This window comes from Eutrigla gurnardus (assembly GCF_963514095.1).
Source record: "Eutrigla gurnardus genome assembly, chromosome: 14".
In the NCBI taxonomy this organism is placed as follows: Eukaryota; Metazoa; Chordata; class Actinopteri; order Perciformes; family Triglidae; genus Eutrigla; species Eutrigla gurnardus.
The window spans coordinates 544,318-565,664 of record NC_139937.1 but is presented as its reverse complement, the minus strand read 5'-3'; the positions used below and the strand labels follow the sequence as shown (position 1 = coordinate 565,664).

At 42.9% G+C, this 21,347-nt stretch overlaps 1 protein-coding gene across 1 annotated transcript in view; it reads left to right on the top strand.

Moving 5' to 3' along the window:
- atp2c1 (ATPase secretory pathway Ca2+ transporting 1) overlaps positions 1-15,155 on the top strand; it is an 85,193-nt gene extending 70,038 nt beyond the window's left edge. Inside the window, exons 19-27 of the mRNA XM_084027208.1 lie at positions 100-197; positions 445-495; positions 1,380-1,546; positions 1,903-1,971; positions 2,626-2,742; positions 8,657-8,804; positions 9,120-9,215; positions 12,188-12,329; positions 13,284-15,155. Of these exons, the coding sequence (XP_083883334.1) occupies positions 100-197; positions 445-495; positions 1,380-1,546; positions 1,903-1,971; positions 2,626-2,742; positions 8,657-8,804; positions 9,120-9,215; positions 12,188-12,329; positions 13,284-13,405 (1,010 nt within the window). The 3' untranslated portion in view covers positions 13,406-15,155. The remainder of the gene's footprint in view (positions 1-99; positions 198-444; positions 496-1,379; positions 1,547-1,902; positions 1,972-2,625; positions 2,743-8,656; positions 8,805-9,119; positions 9,216-12,187; positions 12,330-13,283) is intronic.
- The last annotated feature ends 6,192 nt before the right edge of the window (positions 15,156-21,347 follow it).

The window sequence follows — 21,347 nt, the reverse complement described above, 5'->3', positions numbered from 1 at the left end:
ATAATGTTATGACTGATGGGTGTATATAGTTTCTAGCTAAGTCGTTCTGATGTTGAGACATTTAAAGGCTGCCCTACTTACACCAGTGTGTCTCTGCAGCCAGTCGTCTGGGGCTCTACTCTAAAGGCTGTCAGTGTTTGTCTGGAGAAGAAGTGGATCAACTGGACCTGCAGCAGCTTTCACACATCGTTCCCAGAGTGAGCACGTCTTCACTTATGACCTGATATGAACATGATCAGTTTGTCTCTTTGTGACAGCTGAAACAGAACATTTGAATATTAAATCTTCTAAGAATCCTACTGTACTACTGTAACTAACTAACACAAAATAAATGGCATGTAAAGTGTATATATAGATATAAGAACTCTCCAGTTGTGCAATTAGATGTAGCATGTGCTTGGGTTCTGTGTTTGTCTGAATGAATGCTGTCTTGTGTCTGCACAGATAGCTGTGTTTTACCGAGCCAGTCCCCGACACAAGCTGAAGATCGTCAAGGTAGGAAGCAGAAAAAAGGATCAAACCTGCAGCTAAAAACCAACACTATCATTGACATGCCACATTACATTTCGTATCATCAAAGTTACGTGGCATGCCAACTGATGTCCTATTTATATACCATATAAATGCATATAAATAAATATTACCTATACCATTTCAGGCCCTCTCACACTCACCCATCTACCAGCTGACGTCGGTTAAGTGCCTGAGGGTTCAGGGTTTAAGGTTTTTAGAGGACCATTGGGATTGGGCCACTGTTAGTGAAGAGAAGCCCTGACCCTTTCAGTTAGCCTGCCAATCACTTATGCTAATCGCTAGCATACACATGTCCCAGCCTCGCTTTTGAACTCAAAATCACAAATGTTTTACTTTTGTCACTATAACAGACCTTTACAGCATTGACTTAGTCATTATCATAACAATAGCTAGCATGCAAGCAATTAGCATTAGTGCTACTGATTAGCATAGTCTGCTGTAGAGGTTCATCATGAACAATGGTAGGTTAAAAGTCCAGCTCCATGTTAAAGTAATGTAGACCAGCCCATCAGCTCAAGTGCTGCTTCTTGTTTCTAGCAGCCCCTTAATGAGTAAAAGTGAACAATTAAGGGTTCAGCAGAGAAATGGTCTGTGATTGTAATGCTACACTGGTTACTGACTGTCAATGTGACTGGACTGGTCTGTCCACCTGCACCTGTCTCTCCACCTGCACCTGTCTTCATACGTTTGTATTCACCTTCTAGAGACACTTTCTGAATTGGCAGGCTCGTGGTTTGGCTGCCGTCTTTTTACATATCCAGCATAGATCCAGAATAGAGTCAATGGGTCATGGATATTTTTTAGATGTATTGTCAGTCTGTCATGAAAGTCTAGCCTCTCTGCAGTCCCTCCAGAACCTTGGCGCCGTGGTGGCCATGACGGGGGACGGGGTGAACGATGCCGTTGCTCTGAAGGCCGCCGACATCGGTGTGGCTATGGGCCAGACGGGAACCGACGTCTGCAAGGAGGCGGCCGACATGATCCTGGTGGACGACGACTTCCAGACCATCCTGTGAGTCAAGAAACGCTCTGGAGCCGACAGTAAATGCTTTCGAGGGAAACTTGAGATGTTTAGTAGTGTGGTTGTGTGAGGTCAGTGTATTATTCCCTACAGTAGAAACAGACAGGAGGACCATTTTCTCAGCTGTTATCTATGCTCTCTTCAAAGACACGAAACTCCTTTCACAAAAAAACCTAACTTACCTTACAGAGCACAGGAGTTGCTGTTGCTGCTGCCTCCATTGGTTAGTTAGTTGTGGTTAGGTAGTTGTGTTGTTTGGTGAATCCAAACTAACTCAATATCACACAAGTCAAACATGGAAACTGTCCCTTTAAGGCACCCTTACAACTGTTGTCTTCTTCTTCCAGGTCAGCCATCGAGGAAGGAAAAGGAATTTACAACAACATTAAAAACTTTGTCCGATTCCAGCTGAGCACGTGAGTGAAAACATACTGTAAAAGTATTGTTTGGTCTGTTCAACACAGACTTACAGAGATCACATCGCAAATTTCCTTCTTTTATTAAATGTAAAAAAAAATTGTCTCCAATCTTTTTTTTGTTATTAAACTTTTTATTTAGAGAAAAACAAGTTGTACATGTTTCTCTTATGTCATTAATCAAGAAAGAAGAATTTACATCATGACAAAAGCACCCACACTCTCCCCATTACACTACTTCCACAACTTTTCCGGACTGGTAGGGAACTTAAGAATCCAAAAAATAAGAAGTGGTAGTGATAATTACAGAAATAGAAATAGAGTAAATAAAATAGGTAAATGCACAGCAGTTATTAAGATAAACAATAACGGCTGTAAAATTAATACATTTGTCTGCTCCAAATGTACCTTTCCTCATTCCTAACTCTTCTTGCAAATAATATCTTGTTGTGGGGTGATAACTGCGATTGCAAAGTCAACAACACAAATGACAATGATTAAAGATTTGATAGTTTGCTGTTTACATGTATGTGTCTCCAATGTTTTAATAAAGATTGTGAAATTAAATAGTGAAGTAGAGCTCTTTTCCTTCCTTTGTTTTGTGAACATTTACATAAAGATTTACTGATATTTACTTCCCCTGCTGGTCTCCAGGAGTATTGCAGCTCTGACGCTCATCTCCTTGGCAACGCTGATGAACTTCCCCAACCCACTGAACGCCATGCAGATCCTGTGGATCAACATCATCATGGATGGACCTCCTGCTCAGAGGTACAGGGGCATCATAGGAGGTGTAGTGTGTTAAAATAATTCCACGATAATTTAGAACTGGAGGAAGGAGATCGGAGTCAGCTCAAGGTTCAAACAGAGATCTTGATCAAGAGGAGAATTCCCAGAGCAACATGCTGGTCCGTTACAAAGTAAAGACTCAGTGTGTTATGAGACAAGCATGGTATTTATCTATCTTTTGTGGGTGTGTTCTCACTCTCAATTCACAGGGATGGAAGTAATAAACTTGAATGTTTATCCAGACCTTGCATGGGTCACAAACCCCACCTGGGTCGTAAACCACACATAGGTCGTAAACCACACCTAGGTCGCAAACCACACACAAATGGCCACAGGTCACATTTACACATTTACACTAAACCTTCTCATGTAAGTCTTCAGTTCAGATATCTCTCATCAAGAGGTACAAAATTTCCATCACATAGTGTCAAGGAGTTAATACATGATGGGTGTTAAGGCTGAGTCCAGTATCTTCACGTATTAACCAGATACATTCATTGTTCAGTGTTTCAGGTCCTGGCAGCTAAGAGAGAAAAACAACAGTTATCATTATTCATTTTGGAGAAACAACATAACAAGATTTTTAAACTCTACAGTAAGACTTACTTTTCCAGAGCCAGGCCAGTGCATGTGAGAACCATTAGCTGCTAGCTGCCGACTCAGCCGTCTTCATGTTGAGACAGTAGATATGCTCTGAATTTCCCATTGAGCTCCTATAATGACATACACTTTATTGCTAAAAGTATTCGCTCACCCATCCAAATAATTGAAATCATGTGTTCAATCACTACCATGGCCACAGGCGTATAAAAGCAAGCACCTCAGCATGCAGACTGTTTCTACAAACGTGTGAAAGAATGGGTCGCTCTCAGGAGCTCAGTGAATTCCAGCGTGGTACTGTGATAGGATGCCACCTGTGCAACAAGTCCAGTCGTGAAATGTCATCGCTCCTAAATATTCCACAGTCAACTGTCAGTGGGATTATTCAACTCAATTCAATTCAATTTTATTTATAGTGTCAAATCACAACAGAAGTCATCTCAGGACACTTAACACATTGAGCAGGACTAGAATACGCTCAAAATTTCAAGAGTCAACACAATTTCAAATTCCCAACATCACCCAGGGGCAAGCGTTACAGCGACAGTGGCGAGAAAAAACTGCCTTAATAGGCTTTTAGGCAGAAATCTCGTGCAGCCCAGGCCCTTGGGTTCCAACTGCATTTGGTGTTGGTAGTATGGTAGTAGTAGCATTAACAGTAGTGGTGGTATTAACAGAAGCAATAGTATAGTAGTCCATGGCAGCAGGCACAGCCACGCCGAGATGGATCCATCCCAACCACGTCGCCGTAGACCAGAAAGCAGGAGTAGTTGAGCAGTCACACAGCGGGCAGGTGGAGCTACAATGTGGTGTTTCCAGCATCAGGCCAGTTAGCAGTCTGCATCTGTCAGGACCTCAGTGGACTCTCCTGGACAAGAAAGCATAGCCAGACTCCTGGGAGTGATCCCGGGAGTAGTCAAGTTAGTGACAGTAGAGATGCCGATTTTAGTCAATTACGTTAATTAAAAATACTGGCAGTAAGAGGCAAACAAGACCACAACATCGGTGCAGTCCGGACCAGGTTCCACCACGGTCCAGGGAGACCTGCTAGGCAAGAGAGCACAGGGACTCCGGGGGAACATACACAGAGAGAGAGCGAGAGAGAGCGAGAGAGAGAGAGAGAGGGGCTCAGTGTGTCACTATAATCCCCCAGCAGTCTAGGCCTGTAGCAGCTTAACCAAGAGCTGGCTCAGGGCAAACCTGAGCCAGCCCTAGCTATAAGCGGTGTCAAAGAGAAATGTTTTAAGCCTACTCTTAAATGTGGGAACAGTGTCTGCCTCACGAACCAGAACCGGAAGACGGTTCCACAGAAGAGGAGCTTGATGGCTGAAAGATGGTGATGGTGCCTGTCCATTAAGAGCCTTGTAAGTGAGGAGAAGGATTTTAAATTCTATTCTGGATTATACTGGGAGCCAGTGCAGAGAAGCTAATACAGGAAAAATGTGATCCCTTCTTCTGGTTTTAGTCAGAACACGAGCTGCAGCATTCTGGACCAGCTGGAGAGATTTAAGAGATTTATTAGACCAGCCTGATAATAAAGAATTACAATAGTCCAGCCTTGAGGTAACAAATGCATGGACAAGTTTTTCTGCATCTTTTTGAGACAGCATTGGCCTAATTTTAGTAATGTTACGCAGGTGAAAGTAGGCTGTCCTCGTGGTTTGTTTAATATGCGAGTCAAAGGACAGGTCCTGATCAAAGATAACTCCAAGGTTTCTTACAGTAGCATTTGAGGCGATGGCAATCCCATCAATAGTCGCTATATCTTTAGACAGCGAGCTTCGGAGGAGTTTAGGCCCAAGTACAATAACTTCCGTTTTATCGGAGTTTAACATCAGGAAATTGCAGGTCATCCAGGATTTTATGTCATCAACACAAGCCTGGAGTTTAACTAGCTGATTGGTTTCTTCAGGCTTGATCGATAGATATAACTGAGTATCGTCAGTTTATAGAGTGTCCTCTAATAATGTTGCCTAAAGGTAGCATATAAGTTGAAAAGAATTGGTCCGAGCACAGAACCTTGAGGAACACCGTATTTAACTTCAGTGTGCCTGGAGGATTTTTCATTGACATGCAACAAACTGAGATCGATTGGATAAATAGGACTTAAACCAGCTTAATGCGGTTCCTTTGATGCCAATTCATTTTTCCAGTCTACATATTAGAATATCATGGTTAATGGTGTCAAATGCAGCACTAAGATCTAGCAGAACAAGTACAGAAACCAGTCCTTTGTCAGAAGCAATAAGAAGGTCATTTGTAATTTTCACCAGAGCTGTCTCTGTACTATGATGTACTCTAAATCCTGACTGGAAGTCCTCAAGTAGACTGTTATTTTTGAGAAAGTCACACAGCTGATTGGCGACTACTTTCTCAAGGATCTTAGAGAGAAAAGGAAGATTTGATATTGGTGTGTAGTTTGCTAAAACCCCTGGATCTAGAGTAGACTTCTTAAGAAGAGGTTTAATTACAGCTACTTTAAATGACTGTGGCACATAACCTGTTAATAAAGACACATTGATCATATCTAATAGCGACGCGCTAACTAAGGGTAAGACTTCTTTCAGTAGCCTGGTTGGTATCGGGTCTAGGAGACAGGTTGAAGGTTTAGAAGAAGAGATCATTGACGTTAGTTGGTTTAGGTTGATTGGAGAAAAGCAGTCTAAATATATATCAGGTCTTAATGCTAGTTCTAAAACTCCTGAGTTTGAGGGTAATGCGGTTCCAATTGAAGGCAAGATGCAAGTAATTTTGTCGTGGATTGCTAGAATTTTATCATTAAAAAAGTTCATAAAGTCGTTACTATTAAGATCTCTAGGAATGCATGGCTCAGTAGAGCTGTGACTCTTTGTCAGCCTGGCTACAGTACTGAAAAGAAATCTAGGGTTGTTTTTATTTTCCTCTATTAAAGATGAGTAGTAGGCTGCTCTGGCATTACGGAGAGCCTTCTTATATATTTTAAGACAGTCCTGCCAAACTAGGCGGGATTCTTCCAGTTTGGTGGAGCGCCAGATGGTTTCAAGTTTACGCAATTTTTGTTTTAATTTACGAGTTTGGGAGTTATACCAGGGAGCTAACTTCCTATGCTTTATAGTTTTCTGTTTTAGCGGAGCAACAGAGTCGAGAGTCGTTCGCAGTAGGCTTCCAGATTCATCTATAAGAGAATCGATCTGGGAGGGACTAAGATAAATATAAAAGTTCTCTGTTTCATTAAGACATGGAAGTGAACTCAAGACTGGCGGAATTACTTCCTTAAACTTAGCTGCTGCTCTATCCGATAGACACCGAGAGTAGTAGCTTTTTCCTAGAGGAGTGAAGTCCAGCAACAATAATTCAAAGGTTATCAAGTAATGGTCAGATAAAGAAGAATTTTGAGGAAAGGTTATTACGTTTTCGATTTCAACGCCATAAGATAAGACGAGGTCGAGAGTGTGGCTATGACAGTGAGTTGGTTTCTGTACACTCTGACTGAAGCCAATATAATCTATTAAGGAAGTAAATGCTACACTAAGGCTGTCAATTTACAACGTCCACATGGACATTAAAATCCCCCACAATAATTACTTTATCTGATTTAAGGACTAAACTTGATAGCAACTCAGAGAATTCAGATAGGAATTCAGAGTATGGACCAGGAGCACGATACACAATAACAAACAGAATTGGCTGCATTGTTTTTCAGTTTGGGTGCGAAAGGCTGAGAATCAGACTCTCAAATGAGTTATAATTTAGTTTTGGCTTAGGATTGATTGACAGGCTTGAATCAAAAATGGCTGCAACTCCTCCTCCACGTCTGCTGCCTCGAGATATATGAGTAGTAATATGGCTGGGAGGACTAGCTTCGTTTAAGCAAACATAGTCTTCATCACGCAGCCAGGTTTCAGTCAGGCAGAATAAATCAATATGATTATCTGATATTAAGTCGTTGACTAATACTGCTTTGGATGAGAGAGATCTAATGTTTAAGAGTCCACATTTAATTATCTTCTTTTGTTTTACTACATCGGAAGTGCTAATTTTTATTAGGTTTTCATGTGAAATCTCTCTTCTGTTTGACCTAATTCATTTGGTTGGTCGGGGGACAGACACCGTTCTTATGTGGTTTTGGGTGGGTGACTGCTCTAAAGGAGGCGCAGAGAAGTGTGTAAGACTGCAACTCTGCTTCCTGGTCTCAACACTGGTTTGTCATGTTCTAGGACTACCAATGAGATCAGCAATGTTTCTAGATGGGAGAGCAGCTCCATCCAAAGTGGGGTGGATGCCATCTCTCCTGATCAGACCAGGTTTTCCCCAGAAAGGCTGCCAATTATTAACGAAGCCCACGTCGTTATCTGGACACCACCTCGACAGCCAGCGGTGGAAAGATGACATGCGGCTATACATGTCATCACTAGTAAAGTTTGGCAGGGGACCAGAGAAAACTACGGAGTCCGACATCGTTTTTGCATATTCGCACACCGAGCCAACATTAATTTTAGTGACCTCCGATTGGCGTAATCGGGTGTCATTAACGCCGACGTGAATAACAATCTTACTGTATTTACGTTTATCCTTAGCCAGCAGTTTCAATTGAGCTGTGTCTCACTATGGAGCTACCAATGACCAGAGTTGGCTTCTCAGCGGGTGTGTCGCTGAGTGGGGAAAATCGATTGGACACGTGAACATGGTGGTTAACCATGGGCTTCGGTTTAGAACTATGCCTCCTTCAGACTTTGGTAACATTCCATGCATTATAAGTGGGGTAATTTACGAGGTATACAAGATGTACCATCGCGCCAGTGCTAAGTCATTCAGCTGATAGCCCTATCTTGACCAATATTGACCATCGCTTAAAATGCTTCTGAGGGGTATTTGGCTGGATGTCATGGTGGAAATTACCTAGGGTGCATTTTACTCCAAACCATCACTTTAAGTTCATATGTGAGTCAAGGCAGGTGAGCGAATACTTATGGCAATATAGTGTACATAATCTGTTACTTTTGAAGGATACATCGAGACTTTTGAGTTTATAAGTCCTTTAAACAGCATATTCTGATAATTCGACTATATATATATATATATATATATATATATATATACATACAGTGTGTGTGTATATATATATATATGGTTACATCAATATCAAGTATTTCTAAACGTTATAAGGTTAATTAGAAGGTTTTGAAGATTTCATAGTGAAATCAAATAAGGTTGGACTCTGGACAAACACACACACACACACACACATTCCTTGTTACTTGTGTAAAGAGCCAGAGGTGAGAGATCGTGACAGTGTTTTTTTTTTTTTTTTTGTCAGTTTGGGTGTGGAGCCTGTGGACCGGGACGTGATCAGACAGCCTCCTCGTAATGTCAGAGACAGCATCATCACTCGCAGTCTGCTCATCAAAGTCCTGGTGTCGGCGCTCATCATCGTCTGTGGGACGCTGTTTGTCTTTTGGAGAGAGGTTGCTCACTCTTCTGTCTTCTGCTTCTGTCTATTGCTTTCTGGTGTTTCTCTTATTTTATCATTGAAATCATTAAAGATGGTCAGTTATCCTCCAACCTGATCATTTTCAATATCAGCAAGAGATCTGAAAACGTTTCTATAAATTGTTTTGCTGCTATAGACACAGATTCAGACAGATGTTTCTACAAGGAGTTTGTTTCGGTGAAAAGCATAGTAAAACATTTGTTAATACATAAAAAAGCATCATACAATGATATACAAAAACAACAAAGTTTAGAGCGATCCTATAATTGTGTTTTTTGTTGGATTTTAGTTGCAGGACAACGTGATCACTCCTCGAGACACCACCATGACATTCACCTGCTTCGTCTTCTTTGACATGTTCAACGCTCTGAGTTCTCGTTCACAGGTAACAAAGCTGATCAAGCTTTAATTCTGACCAATCTCACAAGCAGTCTTTCTTTATGTTTCATCTCATTAGGGGACATGTGTCAACAGCTTATAATTTATGATGTTTGGACAAACTACAGAGTCCTGAAGGGTTTGTAGTCAGGAAGTTAGTGTTACCGTTTCACTCTACAAACAGCCAATGTGTTTCTTCTCTTGGAATTTGGATGATTGAAAAAGAATATCTGTGGCAAAGAAATGTTTATGATAAATCCATGTTTTGTTCATCAAGGTAATCTTTACTAATGAACACCTCCTTTTAAAACCCAAATAAAAGTAAAAAGCTAACGTGAGGCTTTAAGGAATTCAACTACAGTCACATAACTTCTAAATTCTAAATGGCTGACTTCCAATTGGGCAAAGCTAATTAAAGCAAATGTAAAATATGTCTGACATTTCAGAAGCAAATGGGAACCAAATTTTAATATCAGAGCAAATATGCCCTATTAACCCACATGAACACAGTCAGTGTATCATCTCACAATGATCACAGGTTTAGATTGCGTGCAAGTTTCACAAGTTGTTGGATAAAGAACGGGTGTCAAAATGTGTTAAAAGGCTAAAATTGATTATGGGGCGTAATTGGGGCTAAATTCCACGTTTAAGCCCATTTATGACATGAAAATAATAATTCCTAATTTGAACATGACTCCAAAGTTTAATGGCCCAATCCCAATGTCCCCCCTCACGGACTAACAGACTTTAATGGGCGTTCCCTGAGGGTTCAGGTGTGTCCCACGGTCACATCATCAGAGCATCAATGCTGACTTTACCTGAGGGAATTACCCACAGTTCATAGCATTGCAACATGAAACCCTGGGTTACCAAGGGAAGCCCGGAGGAATTAAAAAGTTAAACAAAGTGTACAAAGAGTAGAGAGTACATTAAAGATAGTCATCATAGGCTACACACCTGGTTTATTATTATTATTATTATTATTATTATTATTATTATAGTAACACTTAGTTTATTATTATTATATTAACACCTAGTTTATTATTATTATATTACATACCTGGTTTATTATTATTATCATTATCATTATTATTATTAAATTACACACCTGGTTTAATCATCAACCAGTTATTTGAATGTAGCTTATTGAAGGCGTTTGAAGTAAAACTAGTAAATGATGATGTGACAGGTGCGGCTGGTCTGGGATAAGAGTCAGGAGTTCAGATCAGGCTGTAAAACATTTCAAATAAAAACCAACACTTTTAGATCACATGTTTTGTGTCATTAAAAGTAAATTAACAGGCCAAGTGCTGTCCCATTTGTATTTACCATTCATTTCAAGCCATCACAGGCTCTCACACTCAACCATCTACCAGGTGACGTCAATTAAGTCCCTGAGAGTTCAGGGCTTAGACCTGAGGGGGGACCCCTAAATCCTCAAATGTGTTTGTCAAATGAAAATGGACACATGGAATCTAACATGGCTCACTTCCTGTCTGGTGACAGAAATTCCCCAAAAATGTAATCTGTTCTTAAGGATAGCAAAGATCACACTTTCTCTGGACCCTGGTGAGTGTTTGGGCGCACTATGGAGCCACTGACCACACTGAGAACAATCACTGCAGAACATAAATGTCACCATTTTTCTGAAGCGTGTAACACGTAACCTTTTGACCGTTCCGAGCCATTAAAAATGTGATTGTGCAGCAGAAAAACAATATGAATTAAAACTGCAAGCGGTGATGAATGGGCCCTCACTCTCGGTTCAAGGGGCTTTTTTTGTACATCTCTGCATGTTCTATGTACCTGCAATGTTTCATGTTTATACGTCAGAGCTAAACGTGGGGGCTTTTACTTTGAAAACTTTAAGGGGGCACCATAGAGCCAGTTTTGCCATGCCCTCAAACATCAAAACTGATCACGTTTGACAAGTGTACAACGTTTCATGAGTTTTGGTGCATGATAACCCACTTAAAAATGACTGAATTAAATGTTTTACGGTGAAGGATGGTCACTATGGCAACAGCTTTTGATGGAAAGTCAAAGTGCACTATAATGCATCATGAGGGTCTTAAGACTGAGGCGAAGGTGCATCTGTTCAACCGGCTTGGAGACAGCAAGTATGAAAATTCTAACTTCCTATTGCAAGTAGGAAGCGCTATGACTGATTCAGAATTGTCCTGCAGATGTCTTCAGGCCAGGATTCTTATCAAACATGAGAAGTCTGGAAAATATCTGAACACGTGGAGATTATCATGTCACGGCCGGGACGGTCATCAAACATGGAAGGTTTGGAGCATATTGGATTAGTTGTGTTAAAAACGACTTCCTGTTTCATGGCGTAAGAGTGAAATCTAGGTTCCCGCCACGCCCATGCCCTTAAAAAATATAAAAAGCTTCACAAGTTAACTTTGTCAGTGCCTTGAGAGTAAGCTGACCATGTTTGAAGTCGGTGGGGTAAAATTTTCTGGTAGGAGTTTGTCAATGAATCGTGCTTAATTATTCTCCAAGTCATGGCAAAATGATACATATAATTCAAAATGGTGGACTTCCTGTTGGGTTTCGGGTAGGGCTCCAAGAGGCTTTTTCGTATGTCTCAAAATGTTACATATGCCTATGGATTTTCATCCATCTACGTGTAAGTCAAAGGAGGGGGGTTTAACTTTCAATACTGTTAAGGGGGGCTATCGAGCCAATTTGTCTGGCATATTTCTGAGACCCATATCAGATCTATTTTTGACAAACTGGACAGATTTGGCGATTTTCATTCGGTTCTTGGTATCCCTAGCACCTAATTTTGCCCTCCAAACGCATAATAATAATAAGCGTCATCTTTCCAATAGGCCCTAATAACTCTCTGGCTCTAATAAAACAGATTTATTATTTAAAAGTGATTCAACAGATCGGGTCGGTATCTGGTTATCAGTAGTGATATGAATTATGAGTTATATGAGTTATGTGACTGTGTTTGTGTCTCAGACTCGTATGGTCCATGAGATGGGTCTGTGCAGTAACAGGGCCTTCTGTTACGCCGTCCTGGCCTCCATCATGGGTCAGCTGCTCGTCATCTACTTCCCCCCTCTACAGAACATCTTCCAGACAGAGAGCCTTAGCATCTTTGGTAAGAACTCATACTATTTGGACTGACTTTAGTTACTTTACAGGCTCAGATTATTTATCAATTTATTATAGATTAAACTACCAACATTATGTAAAGTCATGCAAATTACCTCAACTTTTATCAGCTGGTACATTTAACTGATGAACACATGAATGCATCAATAATTATAATACAATAATATATGATACTGCTCAATGAGTATTTTAACACTTGATGATCTCTTAATGCATTCTCAACTCAAGGTAAATATATTGTTATGGTTATGTGACATCAGTCCTTTTTGGAACATTGATAGTGGTTCCCTTAAACCCTGTCTGGCTAAAATGGGTATTACAACAACAGACATGATTACAACATACATTATTACAACAAACATTATTAAAACAGCCATCATTACAACAACAGACATGATTACAACAACATTATTACAAAAGACATGATTACAACAACATTATTACAACAACAGCCATCATTACAACAGACATGCACAAAGCACTATACCCTTCATACAGTGGTGACAGAGGCTGAATACAGGGTTCTACCTGCCCACCAGCATCCAAACACATTCACACACATTCTATTACAATCTCCCATTTAGATTCTAATTATAGTATCATTTGGTATCATGATGCAGGTACATAAATCCATTATGTGGTTTTTAATACAGTATAATTTCGGTGCATGTCTATTTCGGGCATAACTGTTTTAGTTTACTGCCTAACCAAGTACAGCGTTGGTGTTATTGACCCTGAAGGAAATATCACCCCGGCAAAAACTTTTGTTCACCCAAAAACTTTTTATTTGAATTAAATTTGAAAAAAAATGTTACCTTTCATATTGTTCTAAACTGTTTTGAGAAAACAATGTGGATCAGACTTGAATGAAGATGGTTTGGGATTGTTTTTTCTATTATGTCTCTGAGGACTTATGTTAAAGTGTTGTTGTTCTCCTCAGACCTGCTGTTCCTGGTGACCCTGACCTCCTCGGTGTGCGTGGTGTCTGAGGCCATCAAGACGATGGAGAGGTGGAGGGGAGCTGAGAGGAGGCCTCCCTCCGACTGCTTCCACGAGGTATGACCCCCCACACACACTGAAGGACTCTGATTTTTGGAGGACGAAGAGGAGGATGAGTGTGATGGGCTCAATGGCACTGACTAATTAAGACTTCATGAGAAGACACTCTGGTCTGGGACTGGAGGAGGCTCCCAGCCTTGGGGGTCTGGACTTTGATGGCTGCTGGGAGATCTGATCCCAGCTGCTCGGCCTTGTTCTGGATCCCTGACTGTAGGTCTGAGGAGACCGCCTCAGACCAAGCCCATCTTCCAGCCAGCTCCTCGTTATTTAGGATGTGTCTCTTAAGATATTAAGTTAATCCTCTGGAGAATCAAGGTGAGAGGTGTGTGCAATTCTTCTTCATTAATCTTTTCTTTTAGAAGGTGTTGACCACTGTTCAGTTTCTTTTCATGGCCGGATGTTTTGATTCCTCGACAGTTTATTGGTAGTGGGGGTGTAACGGGACAGAAACCATTTGAGCTTTCTTTCAGGTCCTAATGTCTGCTGTAAAGTGAAAGCACTGCAACATCCAGTCAGTTATTTAAATACATCTAAGGAGTGATGTCAGTTTCACTGTTGGTTAATTACAGAACTGTAAAGAAAAATTACGAAAAAATTGTGTCTAACTGTGAGTGGTAATAATAAAAAAAATAATTTAATCAAATAAAAAAGAATTGTCATTATCATGGACAGATCTCACAAAGTTTCCCATTGTAGGTAAATTAATTAATTAATTCACAGCTGTAATGTCTCTTCAAACTCCGGATGCTGATGAAAATGTGCTGATTCTCAGCTAAATCACATGTATTTCCTTAAATGAATGAGTCTGATTTCAAAGTATAAGTTGATTATTATCCACTGCAGGATGAATACATGAAGCCATGTGCTTCTTGATCAGTTCATTTATATTTTTATAATTTAATAATTTAACTTTTCACATACCATGGCTCTGATATGCTGTTGTCAAATGTCTTTCCATCAGACTTGAATTGAATGTTGGTTGTAAATTCTTTCCACTTTAATGTCGATACCAAATCAATCTGTGGATTTTTTTGATCTGACCAGAGATAGCAGCTGAACCTGAAGCATATTTGGTGTAGTTTACTATCATTTCTGTCTGTCACTGACAGAAAAACTCCTGAGTGAAACTGTTTTGCTTGGGCAGTTTGTAATAAGACGTTTAAATTTGTGTTGTTTAATGCTCTCAGTTCATTTAAAAGTCATCAATATTATTATTAATTAATAAGTCAGACAGAGCAGAATAAATGTGCAGTTCCAGCTCGTTCCATCTTTATGTTTCTAATTTATTTAAATGAGAAGCAACTCTGTGTACATACCAACATGTCAGTCTCTTCTGGCCACATGGTGAACACTACAAGGTCCTCACACTAAATATGGAGTGAGGTCCTTTAACTTTCTTCGTCGTGTGCTTTAGTAGAGTCAACCATTCATTTAATGATCTCCACCTCTTCAGAGGAATGAGAGAAGCCCTTAACTGACAGATGGCTTTGCTTTGAAATTAGTCCTAAATATTAAACTCAAGTTTTTTTTTCCATTTTTATTTGTCTTATTACTTCAGGAATTACTTCTCATTCCCCCTTTAAATAATATGAAAAGGACATGGTGCTTTCTGGGAAATGTAGTTTTACTCTGTTGAAAGTTTGATTTGTACTTTTTAGTTTGTATATTTTTTTTCCAAAAGACACATTATGTGTGGACAAACACTTGTAGAGAAGATATGTGTTTCTGAAATTAAATCTGGTTTTATTTCAAATTGTGCCATGAGTCTGATGATTAATTATATATAATATGTATGTCAATATGAAGTAAAAGATTATTTGTCTCATGTAAACAGCAACAACAGAGTTCAGGTGTCCTTTCTTTGTAACACAATGTCAGTAAAAAGCTTGAATGAAATGAAGCATGGTGAGAATTTATTTCTCAGTGACAGAAAGATCATCATTTCTAATTGCTGCAATAACGCACACACATACACACACTGATTATCTATATTAGGAGCCACGTGAGCATTTTGTCATGAAGGACAGGACAGTGTTTCCCCCCAGAAGATTTGTTAGTTAAGGTGACAGACGGACCGACGCAGGGAAGGGGGTGGGTGGCTGCCTGGGGGGCAATAGACTACAGACTCTACTACATTGTACACATTTATTTAAAAGTAACCAAATAACTATATCTATAAATAAGTTCCACCCACTGCCTCGGTGTTTAGAAGATTTCGGGGATCCGGCGGTGGAGGAGTTGCTGGTGGTGGGGGCGGTGGGAGAGAGGAGGTGATGCAGAGGGTGAAGTAGGCCGAAAATCGCGCGCGGTCCGCTGCCCCCCTGGTCACACCAGACGCGTATTTCTCTGCGACGGTCCACAAGCGCTTCTGCTCAGCTGTTATTCAGAGCTTTTTTTTCATTATGGAGTAAATAACCCCATAAAATTAATACGCCATGTTTCTGTAACCAAGAAGTTTGAACACTTCTTGTATGTATCCGTTCCGAGAGAGAGAGAGAGAGAGAGAGAGAGAATGGTAGTGCAGATATACCGTTGAAATAAACATATTTGTTTATCTACTCTTCACATTTATTAAATGTATTGTCTCTTCCTGTTTCCCAGTGCAAGTTGAGATACACAAATATGATCGCATTTGTCAATCGTGGTATTTTATTTTGAAAATTGCTTTTATTTTGAAAATTGACCGGATTGTCTTGTTTCTTTGTGTGATTTCCTGCCAGAATTGACGCGTTCCCTCGCGGCACGCGCAAAAAATAGAGCAGACGCCGAAACGATCGCTTCACGGCGCGGGACGGGCGGCGCTCCGCGTCTGGTGTGAACTACACTATCGCTTAACAAGGGCGCCGAAAGGAAGTGGGCTCCGCTACGCGCCTATTCGCGGTGCTTCCGCGGCCGTTGTGAACCAGGCGTAACATCCTAATTCATAACAAAACATGAATTATATATTAAAATATTTGTAATACCAATATCAAGTTAATGTTACATTGGAATTTTTTTTTAAATAACATCTTACAAGGGGCTGCATGGTGGTGTGGTGGGTAGCACTCTTGCCTCACAGCAAGAGGGTCCCGGGTCGGCCCGGGTTCCTTCTGTGTGGAGTTTGCATGTCCTCCCCGTGTAAGCGTGGGTTCTCCGGCTTCCTCCCACAGTCCAAAGACATGCATGGGGATAGGTTAAATGATGACTCTAAATTGCCCATAGGTGTGAATGTGAGTGTGAATGGTTGTTTGTCTCTACATGTTGGCCCTGCGATAGACTGGCGTCCTGTCCAGGGTGTACCCTGCCTTCGCCCAATTAATAGCTGGGAATCGGCTCCAGCCCCCCCGCGACCCTGAATACAGGATAAGCGGTAGACAATGGATGGACATCTTACAAAGGAATTACTACTTGAAAGCAATAAAACATTCTGCATGAAATCTTTACTTTACTTTACTTCAATCGATATGCAGCCCCTCTCATTATCGCTCAGTGGGATCTCCCCTGCTATCGAGCCGTTTTATGACTGAACATACTGTTCATGACTGTGTAGGACACAGCGGGATTCTGGGTCGGGGTCTGGCTTCAGACTCGTGGTGTGAGCGGGACCAGAGCGGAACCGGACCAGGGTACTAAAAAATGCCGCTGCCCACTCGTGGCCACTTGCTCGCTCAGCTCCACTCGTGTTGACTAAAAATATGTGCTGGCGCCGGAGCGGAACCAGACCGGTACTTTTAGAGTACAAATGCCGCTGTGTGCTTAACTGGCCGCTCGCTCAGCTCCGCTCGGGTGGCTGTAATTAAGCCCGCTACGCTGCACAGGTGCCTTTTACATGGAACTTGCGTGTGATTTTGATACTTTTAACCTGCACGGCTCGCAAAGTTGCGCAGGTTGTATTTTGGAACAATCACAGCAGAGCAATCGCTCTGAGCCACAGACACGGGACGAGCCGACTGTGCGCACAAGGGTGGCTGTAATTCCATAAAAGCCCACCACGCGTCACTGGCGTTATTTACACTGGAACTTTGACAGGGGCACAAAGGCCACCTTGGCCGTAAATTGAACAAAGTGCGGGGCAAAAAAAAAAACAGTAAGTGACGGAGGCCTCTGGGAGCTCGAGGCCCCCTGGAGCTCGAGGCCGGCCCAGTTCGGGATCCGGGCTTGGCCTTGATAAGAAAACATTACGCCTATCAAACGAACAGTTGACTATTATTAATCAGTTGAATATAATTAATTTATAGAATTCAATAATAATCTTACCTTGATGCGACAGGTTGATTGTCAGGGTCAGCTATCCAAATTCCATATGAACGTCTTTCCGAAAATTGTTGGTTTTTTCCCCCAGATGAGGGATGTTGATCGAATGATGATAGATGGCACAATGACATACCACCAGACGTTGTTCGGACGCATCGCACGATTCAGAGGCATTCGGACGCATAGGCCCATTTTAAAATGTATTATTATTTTAATACGTTCTGCAGAGAAGGGAGACTAGTGTCGGACACGGATTGGAATGAAAGGGAGAAAACATGACTGTGATGCTAGATGACCAAGTCAGAGCATCTCCAGAACTGCAGCTCTGGTGTCTGCAGTGGTTAGTACCTTTTTAAAAGTGGCCCAAAGAAGGAAAACCGGTGAACCTGGTCTGGTCTTGGGCGGCCAAGGCTCATTGATGCACGTGGGGAGTGAAGGCTGGCTTGTGTTGTCCGACCCAACAGATGAACTACTGGAGCTCAAACTGCTGAAAAAAGTTTGTGCTGGTGTTAGAACACAGTGCATCACAATTTGTTGTGCATGGGGCTGCAGACTAGGGATGGGACGTTACACTTAAACTCACGATACAATGCACCTCGATATGCCAGGGTCACGAAACGATATGTCACGATACGATATCAAAAAACAAAATAACAAAACAAAATATTACTGCGTAATTACAACTTATTTATTTTTGTTTCAGTTGCACACAAGGAAACACACAGTTCAAACACAAACAAGAACACTCCCTTAGTGCTCTAACCCTAGTTTAAGTTATCTCAGCCTCTCTTAAAGGCGCCATATGTAAGAATGTGGCCAAAAACGATACTACACTCAAATTCAAAACACTGCAGCGAGTCGTATCCGTCTCCCCCTCCACCCCCTCGCCTCCAGACTCAAGGTTGCCGGAGCTGTTGGCGTATCCAAACGCACCGAAGGCGGCCGGACAGCGGAGTAACAACGTTACTCATTTCGATCGTAGAAACAAACGTTAGCAGCACAGCTCGTAACAGGACAGTGCTAATGCTGCTAGCGTCCAGCCGATGTCCGGCCGGCCGCCGTCCAGCCGGATGCCCGTAACAGGACAGTGCTAATGCTGCTAGCGTTAGCTGTGCTGCTAACGTTTGTTTCTATGATCGAAATGAATAAGGTTGTTACTCGACAGTTCAAAGTATTTGAAATGTCCATCCCCGTCAAGCTATGATGCTAACTTAGTTAGCCAAGCTCAACTTACCTGTCTAGGAGAAGAGTAACCAATTATTTTTTAATGAGAAAATACTGCCATACAAATGACCTGTATCCAGCGGAGCGTCCTCAATTTCGACCTCATTCGACTCCATTGTTCGGCGGTTTGAGGGCAAGGTAGTTGGTGCTAATGTTTGTTAGCTTGCTGTACAGTGTTGTAACAACACTGTTGTTGCAGCATGCGCTGTGACCTGCACCGTTCCTCGGATGTAATTTCTTTTTCATTTAGTTTTCCGCTGCTTAACCAACAGATGAACAAACTGTACAATATTGGTCTCTCTCTCAATGCAGTCCAGTGGTTTAGCTCTTACCTTCACAACAGAAAACAGTGTGTTGTCTTAAATGGATATCAATCTGATTTTCTTACGCAACAATGTGGTGTCCCTCAGGGGTCAACTCTTGGCCCACTTCTATTTTCTATCTATGTAAATAATCTCCCAACAAGTCTTGCTAAATGCCGTGTTCAACTTTATGCTGATGACACCGTCATATATACATCCCAGTCTGACATAACACAAATTCAGTCCTCCCTTCAGTCCGACTTTATTTCTGTCCAGGAATGGTTGTCATGTAACAAACTCCTTCTTAATAAATCAAAATCCTATATTATGATATTTAGTACCAGACAAAAACTTAAATCCATCCCTGGTTCTTGTGTTATAAACTGTAATGACGGCTCTCCACTGCATAAAGTTGACACCTTCAAATATCTTGGCGTTTGGCTAGACTCTGAACTTACTTTTAAACCTTACATTAATCATCTTTTACGCAAAGTCAATTTTGGGATTAATATTGTGGCGCCCCCGGGGTTACGAGAGTAGTTGACTTCGCCCGTCCTCTCGATCACCTCATATGGCCCCTGCCACCGCGCCAGGAACTTGCACTCCACAGTGGGAATTAACACCAGGACTTTATCCCCCACCTGGAACTCGCGGGGTTGCGCTCCCCGGTTGTAGACCCGTGCCTGTGCCGTTTGGGCCTCGGCCATGTGCTCTCTCACGAGCGGCCACAGCGTCGTCATGCGCTTACGGAGGTCCTCCACATGTTCCACCATCGTTCGGTGGGGAGAGGGTTGCTGCTCCCACGCCTCCTTGGCCAGTGAGCCAGCAGGCCTCGGGGTCTCCGACCATAGAGAAGTTCAAACGGGGAGAAACCGGTGGATGCCTGGGGAACTTCCCGTATAGAAAACATTAGGAAAGGCAGTAGCTGATCCCAGTTTCTCCCGTCCAGTTCCATCACTTTTTTTAACATTTTCTTTAAGGTCTGATTAAACCTTTCCACTAAGCCGTCAGTTTGTGGGTGGTACACAGATGTGCGTAACTGTTTAATGCGTAGTAGCTTGCACATCTCACGCATCAGTCCAGACATAAAGGGGGTACCTTGATCGGTCAGGATCTCCTCAGGGATGCCGACCCGGGTGAACATCAGCACCAGCTCCTTGGCGATGCCCTTCGTAGCCATGGTGCGGAGGGGAATGGCCTCCGGGTAGCGGGTGGCGTAGTCCAACACGACGAGGATGTATTGGTACCCGCTACTGCTCTTTGGGAGGGGCCCGACCAGGTCCATCCCTATTCGGCTGAACGGGGTAGTTATAATTGGGAGGGGAACTAAGGGGGCTCTTACGTGCGGCCGGGGCACTGTCGGCAGTGGTCCTCCACCTCCCTCTTCAACCGGCCGACCACCCGTTCAAGGGTCTTTTCTGCCCCAAGGTGGACGCCGAGGAGGTGGCTGTGGGCCATCTGGAGGACAGACGGGACAAAAGGGCGGGGCACTAGCAGCTGCTCGACCTGCTCCCCGTCCTTCATTATCACCCGGTACAAGAGTTTTCTCTTTATGGCAAAAAATGGGTGTGAGAGTGGCCTTACCCCTTGCACTGGGTGGCCATCCACCACGGCGACCTGGCTCAGCGCGCTGGCGAGGTTGCGGTCAACCAGTTGGGCAGTCCCGAACCTTCCGGACAGCCGTGGCGTAAGGGGCGGAGCGTCGGAGCCCAGGGGAAACAGGTCGAGGAGGTTCTCCTCCTCGTCGGCGGGGGAGAGGGGGCGTCTCCCCGGAGGCGCGGCTCGGATCTCCTCCTCTGCTCGCTCGGCTGCAACGCTAGCAGCGCCCTCGGAGAGGGGGTCGGTGGAGTCCCCGGGGCCGACCTCATTTGGTCCACATAGCGGGTTATCACGGGGCACTCTTCTGGGGAGGGGCGGCTTCCTGGCCCCGTCTCGTTTTGCCAGGGAGCGCCAGAGGGGGTGAAACAGGGCCGCGTCTCGGCCAATGAGTACCTCTACTGGCAGGTCCGGGACGAGGCCCACTGCGCCCTGGAATGTGCCCTGTGTCGTCTGCACCTCGACGTGGGCGGTGGGGTAGCGGCGGGTCTCGCCGTGAATGCAGGTCACGGCCACCGTGTCTGGAAGTGGCGGGCCGGGGGCGAATTCGGGGCGGACTAGCGTCACCGCGCTCCCCGAGTCTAGGAGGG